At 48.9% G+C, this 7,480-nt stretch overlaps 1 protein-coding gene across 1 annotated transcript; it reads right to left on the bottom strand.

The window, feature by feature from the left end:
* Positions 1-669: 669 nt before the first annotated feature.
* LOC148790808 (uncharacterized) lies at positions 670-6,659 on the bottom strand. Its single transcript, XM_088890527.1, has 2 exons — positions 5,022-6,659; positions 670-4,834 (listed from the first exon to the last, which is right to left on the bottom strand). The coding sequence occupies exon 2, from the start codon at positions 2,284-2,286 to the stop codon at positions 1,300-1,302; it is 987 nt and encodes a 328-aa protein (XP_088746653.1). The 5' UTR covers positions 2,287-4,834; positions 5,022-6,659; the 3' UTR covers positions 670-1,299.
* Positions 6,660-7,480: the final 821 nt, after the last annotated feature.

Raw genomic sequence — 7,480 nt, 5'->3', positions numbered from 1 at the left:
AGTGCGGACGAAGCTTTTGGGCTGCAATAACTAGTGCGTAGGCTAGTTTTTCTATCTCCGGATATTTTGTCTCTGCTCCCTGCAACACTTTACTAACATAGTAGATAGGTCGTTGGACCCAATCTACTTCTTTTATTAGTACCGAGCTGACTAATTCGTCACTTGCCGAGAGGCACAGTTCTAAAACATTGCCCTCTTCGGGCCGGGTTAAGACCGGTATGCTGGCGAGGTATTTTTTGAGCTCATCAAACGCGAGCTGACAATCTTGGGTCCATTCAAACCCTTTGCTTTTAATTGCTTTAAAGAAAGGTAGGCATCGATCTGCTGACTTGGACATGAAGCGGCTATTCGGCCATTGAGCCTCTAAACCTCCTTCACTTTTCGGGGTGGTCTCATATCTAGGATGGCCTTTATTTTGTCTAGGTTGGCTTCAATGCCGCGCCGGTTAACAATGTATCCTAGGAATTTACCCGATGTGACGCCAAAGACACACTTATTCGGGTTTAGCTTCATATTAAATCTACGCAGAATCTCAAAAACTGAATGCAAATCTTGTATTAAGTCACACGAAAACTGGGTTTTGACAACCATGTTGTCTACATAACATTCTACTTTTCGGCCAATCAATGGCTCAAACAGTTTATTTACAAGTCTTTGAAACGTCGCCCCGACATTTTTTAGCCCAAAGGGCATGACCTTGTAGCAGTATAGGCCAAACTCGGTTATGAAGGCAGTCTTTTCTTCATTTGTTGGGTCCATCCTGATCTGGTTGTAGCCCAAATATGCGTCTAGAAAGCTCAACAACTCGTGCCTCGAGGTCGCATCCACCAGATGGTCAATCCTGAGGAGTGGGAAGCAGTCCTTTGGGCAAGCTCGGTTCAGGTCGGTGTAGTCCACGCACATACGCCATTTACCGTTAGCCTTTTTCACCAGAACGGGGTTGGCCACCCAGCTTGGGTAATGGACTTCCCTGATAAAATCGACTGCAAGGAGCTTCCCGACCTCCTCGTCTGCCCTCCATCGCTCTGGGGATAAGTTGCGTTTCTTCTGTCTAACGGGCCTACCTACAGGATCCATATTAAGCTTATGAGTTATGATGCTAGGGTATATACCGGGCATTTCTGCCGCAGACCATGCAAAAACATCTAAATTCTCAAGTAAAAAGCGTACCAGTTTAGATCGCAGAGGCTTCTCGATGGAAGCACCGATCTGAATTGTCTGGGCTGGGTCCTCCGCCGAGGTTGGGATGGAGACGGTCTCTTCTGTGGGCGCAGCTCGCTCCTCACTCTGCTCCATAGGTCACTCTAGCTTGAGGTCATCGGCCACCTTGGCTTTTCCCTTGAGGGCGGCGACGTAGCATTTGCGAGACTCAAGCTGGTCACCTCGCACTATCCCGATTCCGAAGTCCGTGGGGAACTTTATGGCCAAGTAGTAGGTGGGCACTACAACCCGTAAGGCATGGGTAATCAGCCGACCTACTATGGCATTATACGGGGAGGGGGTTGCAACCACTAAGAAATCGTGGTTGAGTCTCACTATGCTAAGCCAAGTGCCGACTTCCACGGGTACTGTAATCCTTCCCAGGGGCTTGACTTCCTCTCCGCTGAAGCCTACCAGGGGAGTGTTCGTGGGCCTTAGGTCGCTCTCCTGGAGCTGCAGTTGGTCGAAGGTTGCTTTGAAGAGGATGTCCACTGAGCTGCCTGAATCGACGAGGACGCGCTTGACTTCGAAGTCATTGATCTTCACCTTTATGACGAGCGCGTCATCATAGGGGTTGTGGACCCTGCGCGTGTCATCCTCAGTGAAGAAGATGGGCTCTTCTAACCTTGGCCGCTTTGGGGGGTTCTGTTCTTCCCTGGCAGCCTCGTGAGCTGATGCGCGAGCTGCAGCTGAGGTACAGCCCGCCACAATCGAGCCTCCAACTATGACGTGGATGGTCCCCCGAACTGGTCTTTCTTCGGGGGGCTGCTTCTGTGGCTGTTCCACTTGCCTGCTGGACTCGGGAGCGTCTCTACTTTGCTCCCCTTGCCGACCTGCTTTATTATTATTATTATTATTTTGTACAAAATTTCTCAAATATCCGCGACGGATGAGTTCTTCTATCTCATCGTGGAGGTTTTTACAACTTTCGGTGCTATGATCGTGATCTTTATGAAAGCTATAGTACAGATTTTTATTTCTAACGTTAGGGTCCGCCTTCAGCCGAGGTGGCCACTTCATGTACGGGGCGTCCTTGATCGCCATGAGGATCTCAGCCCGCTTCGCGTTGAGGGGTGTATAGTCCATTTCTGCTGCTGGAGCTTGAAAAGGCTGATTTAGCTTTGCCCCCCGAGCTTGGTCCTTCTTCTTCCTGCTATCGCCCTGAGCTGGGGGCTCTGGTTCCCTCTTCCTTTTCTCAAGGGTCTGCTCACCCTTCTGGTTGATTTCCTCCTCCGTCCCTATGAACCAGTCCGCGAGCTTGAGGACTCGGTCACGGTCTTGGGTTGATTGACAACTATGTGCCACTTGAACTCTTTGTGGGTGATACCTCGCTTGGCTGCGGTGAGGCGAACTGTGAGATCCAGGTCGGGTATCTGTTAACAAGCGTCGTTGAACCGCTTGATGTAACTCCGAATGGACTCTCTTTCCTTTTGAACTATGTTGAGGAGGCTTTCCTGAGTTCTCAGGCACCTTTTGCTGGTGACGAAGTGGGAGGTGAAAACTTGCACAAACTGTGCCCAGCTTCTTATCGAACCAGGCGCGAGGTTACGGTACCATGTGCAGGTTACCCCTTTGAAGGTGGTGGAAAAGGCCACGCACATGCAGGATTCACTGGCTCTTGCCAGGTGCATCTGTTACTAGAAGGCGTCCACATGATCATTTGGATCGAAGGATCCGTCATACTTGTCCAATGGGGGGAGCTTGAAGTCCCTTGGCATGGGGACAACAAGGAGTTCTGGAGATAATGGGGAAGAAACTGAGAGGAGAGGGGTAACTTTCACTTCACCTGACACACCTCCTCTTTTCCTTTGAGCTCGGGAGAGACTCGGGTAGCAGCTCGGCGAGCTCGCCGGCGTCTTTGCTGCTGCTTTGCTGGCTCGGCATTGGTGCTTGATGCTTCAGTGTCGCCGAGCTCGATGGGCTTAGACTGTTGGTGATGACTCTGAACCGAAGGGCCCTGCCTATAGTTCGCGGCCAGAACCTCGAACAGATTCTCCGCAAGCAGGAGCTCGAACTGCGAAGGCCGAGGCGATTCGGGCTTGGTTAGCTGGGAGGCCCCCGACCTGCCCACAGGCTGCGAGGCGGGGGTGGCTGGCCTCTCCTTCTGGCTATGGGAAGAGGCTTGGCTCTTGGTGGGTCCTGGGTCCTGGGCCTGGGAGGCCTCTCCCCAGTGAGGTTGTTCACTCCGGCGGGAGGGCTTGGTCTGCTTCGTGGCCAAATGCCGAGGGGGAAGCGACGGCTGGGCCTAAGGCAGAGAGGGAAACTGCTGTTGATACTGGTATTGGGAAACCTGGTGCAGCACGTGTTGTTGATAGAGTTGGAATTGTTGAAATTGTTGCATTTGAGCTTGCATGGCTCGCATGCACTGCATTAAATCCTCCAACTGGTTCGGGTTGACCGCTGGGGGCACAACCGAGGGTTCAGCAAAGGTTGCTCCCACTGTGGAAGGGAGTGGACTGACCGCGGGTGCCACTGTGAGAGGCACGTTCAAACTGGGAACTCCGGCCATGGAGAGGGGGACGGTGAACTGCCCAATACAGATTGTGGGAAGTTGGGGCTGCTCCCAAGAAGCGTTCTGGCTGGCACCACGTTCGGCATTGCTGGAAGAAGCCATGAATGCTAAGTTTTCAGATAAGGAAACTATAAAAGCTTAAAGGAAGGATTCTTGAAGCATTTCCCACAGACGACGCCAAATGATGCGGAACGATCCGGGCACTCCTAGCTAGCTGCTGACTGGCTCCTAGCTAGCAACGGACGACACCTGAGAAGAAGAAGGTGAAGGATTCCCGGGGGATTTGCCCAGGGGGAATACTCCGAATCTTAAGTTAGAACGCTGGGGGAGAAAGTAAAGAGTGTAAAGAGGCTAAGAGTGTAGGTTGCGCTAGATCACCGAGTTCTCAAGATTACTTCGAGAGCAAGTAAGATTACTCAAAATCCGATTTGATCAGAGATCCCTCTCCCCTTCGACAAAGGGGCTTTTATAGGGGCGTTCTTGTCAAAGCGGCTATTGGGCTTCTGTCGCAGCCGTTACCTGCCAGGGCTGCGCAGGTGACTGTCGCAGGGTACTACCCAATTGGATGGGTGACATGTCCCGGGAGGACAAGCACGCCACCATCTATCGAGAGACGTGGGTACAGTCTGTCAAATGGGCAGGGACTGCGCTGTCAGTCAAGAGACGTGGTGCAGTCTGACGGGTACGGTCTTGCCAGATAGAAGCTTCTTGAGAGCGTCGCGTTGCTTAGTTGCGAGCTACCTTGTAGCGAGCTACTCTGTCACGCAGCGAGCTATCTTGTCGCGAGCTACTTCGTAGCAAGCTCCCAGGGGTACTTCGAGGTGACCCTCATCGAGATTGTCTTTGGGGCTGTATTTCTGCCTAAGTGTTGGAGCGAGCTGGTTACCCTAGCTCGCGAGTTGGGATAGTCTTGGAGTATTCCCTTTCAGTAGCTCGGGAGACCTCGAGCTCGCGTTGTAACGAGCTATGACATAGCGAAATGTCCTGCAGGCTCGTTACTTAGTCGTAGTCAGACTGTGATGCTGAGATATTTCTCGTGTTGAATCAGGTCCACGTGTCATTGTCTCAAGGGGTTGGGTCAAATCATCGTCCTGCATTCCCCTTCCTCCAAGAATAATAGAGCTGAAATTTAACACAAATATCAAAAAACAAAACACAAAATCTCACGGCTGACAATATAAAGGAACGGGTGAACCCATTCCTTCGACCCTCCTTTCCCTCGACCCCGGGTTAAAGCAGGAGGTAGAAAAAAACAAAAGTCAATAAAGCAAATACGAACTAAAAAAGAGACTGGGGGGAGGGGAATTACCTGATTTGAATTTAGCCACAAACCGGAAGGTTTGCTGCAACTGGGATCAATCTCTTAAGGGGAACGAGCAGATTTGACATTACCACAGACAGCTTTCATGGACTGCTATATGAAGATTGACGGAAACCAAATAATGGAAACCGCCGATCACCACCGCGATCAGATTCTTTGCTGGACTCAGGTAAGAAGAAGAGAAGAGCTCCGCGAATGCAGCTTCGATCCCATCGCTTTGTCGCTGGTTTGGGTAGAGAAGATGATGGTGAAAGTGGATTTGCCGCCGCCGCTGTCACCTCTGTCCGACCGCTATCATGGACATCTGAGAGTGGAACCGAATGGGCTGCTGTAGGAAGATGATGAAACCACAAAAAGAATCTTCTTCTACGTCTACTCCCTGGATTCTTCAGTGAGTGATATTGCCTAGACAATGAGTTGATGTTGTGCAACTTGAGGGACGATTTCCGTTAAAAGGAAACCAAAGCGATGCTAACTAATATCCGACTAATGTTTTCAAGAGGGTGATGTTGTCGACGACGGCGGAGAGTTACTCTGGGAAACCGATCGCATCTGAGCCTGAGTTTTCTCGATGGAGTAGAGGTACTAAACGAAATTCAGTCTCGATTCTGGTGGATTAGAAGTAGGAGGTTAAGGGGTCTTCGGTGCTCTACTTCAGTTTGGAGTCGAGAAAGGGGGGCGACAAACAGTGGATTTCGGGTGGTCTGGGAAAAAAGGAGTAGATGAGAGAGAGAGAGAGAGAGAGAGAGAGAGAGAGAGAGAGGGAGAAGTGAGGTCGGTTGTCGCCGGCTTCCACTCGAACAGGGGAGACGATGAGGAATAGTGCATTTGGGGATTCAAAAAAATAAAATAAAATAATTAAAAAAGGGGAAGAAGAGGGCAGAAAAGAGAGAAAAAAAAAGGGAGGGGGAGGAATCCGACGAAGGGAGTGGAAATTGGCCGCTGCTCTCCCGTTTTGGTTTTGTTCGAGGGCGCAGAGATGGAAGATGAACGTGCCGAATGAGAGTCATTCGCCGCCACTGGATTCACTACGAGAAGAGACTCTCTTTTGTACACTGCTTTTGTCACGATGGTTGTAGTAAGACCAATTTCACACTTTCGATAGCGTTGGTGAATGGCGCGGCGAAGATGGAGTCTTTTGTCTCTATGTTTTCACCATTTGTTCTGATCGAGGCGGAGAGAAGATTTCTTCGATATCACTCCCCTGTCACGCCTACTACGTAAGACCAAAATTATTGATGCCCTCTCATTGGAGATCGGAGACAAAAACCAGACATCTTAATGTAATTGCCATGGTAAGGCGGAGGTTCATTGGTCTCTAAAGGTCTGGAAAGAGAGAGAAAGGATGTGGGGAAGAGGGATGAAGAAAAAAGAGAAGGGAGAATCTCTTTTGTGAGAAACCCTGTGAGAGTTATCATTCTATTGTGTTGTCCCTCAAGAAAGAATTGTTCTCCCCTTTTTATAGAAAGAGTTAAGGCTATCAAGGAAAGTGTTTTTTTTCTGTTAAGAAAGATGATCTCTCTTGTTAGAAAATGAGATATTTCTTTTTGTTTGACTATTAAGAGATCATTATTAGATAATCTTATCCCTTTTAGATTCTCTCTATATGTACCCTTATTATACTGACGTGGCGTGGGTGATGTCATTGTTTGGCAGACGTACTTTCATTAAACTCGCATGCATAATTTAAAGATGCATGTGTAACAAGCATTTATTCCCAATCTACTGTAATTCTGCAGTTCTGTAATGGTGTCGGGTTCATCGCAACTCCATGCGTGTTCAAGGTTCAACACAAATCCATGTGTGTCCGGGGTTCATCGCAAACTCGCGCATGTCTTAGCTTTATCGTAAATTCGCATTAGTCGAAGTTCATCACAACCTGTCTCGGGTATGAATTCATCACAATCACAGATCCGCGATGAATTCATCGCAAATGTGTGATGGGTTATGGATTCATCGCAAGCGTCCATGTAGCGTTGCTTTGACACCCTCTATACTTTGATGGTCTTAACGACCACTATGTACGTACACCTTGTTTGGGTTTTATCTCTTGTGTCTATATAGGCTGAGAAGCCCCTCTATTGTAGTAATAGTGTGTGGATTTATTGGCCTTTGTGGTTTAAGACAAACATAGAGTTGGCTTTCATTTAAAGGTGAATTAACACATCAACCACTCTTCATACTAATAGAGATAGCTACACACAATATATTTGATCTCAATTAATACCCTTTTAGCATTGCTCCTATATATTTCCTGCATTTTGTTTGAAGAACAAGCAAAGAGAATTTGTCCACCCAAAAGGCCTACACTCGACAACTTCACAGGGAGTTATCACCTTCTCTAACAATGATCTACAGGGAGTCACCATCCCCCGTGATGATACATTGGTGATCTCCCTCATGATTGCCAATTATGTGAGGATGACCCTTAATTGAGTCCAGCCTAT

This window comes from Nelumbo nucifera, chromosome 6 (assembly GCF_055504915.1).
Source record: "Nelumbo nucifera cultivar China Antique chromosome 6, China Antique-T2T, whole genome shotgun sequence".
In the NCBI taxonomy this organism is placed as follows: Eukaryota; Viridiplantae; Streptophyta; class Magnoliopsida; order Proteales; family Nelumbonaceae; genus Nelumbo; species Nelumbo nucifera.
This window is presented reverse-complemented; position numbering and strand designations above follow the sequence as displayed.

Excerpts from the sequence above, each read along its gene's own strand:
- LOC148790808 (XM_088890527.1), bottom strand. The coding sequence starts at position 2,286 with ATGGACTATACACCCCTCAACGCGAAGCGGGCTGAGATCCTCATGGCG.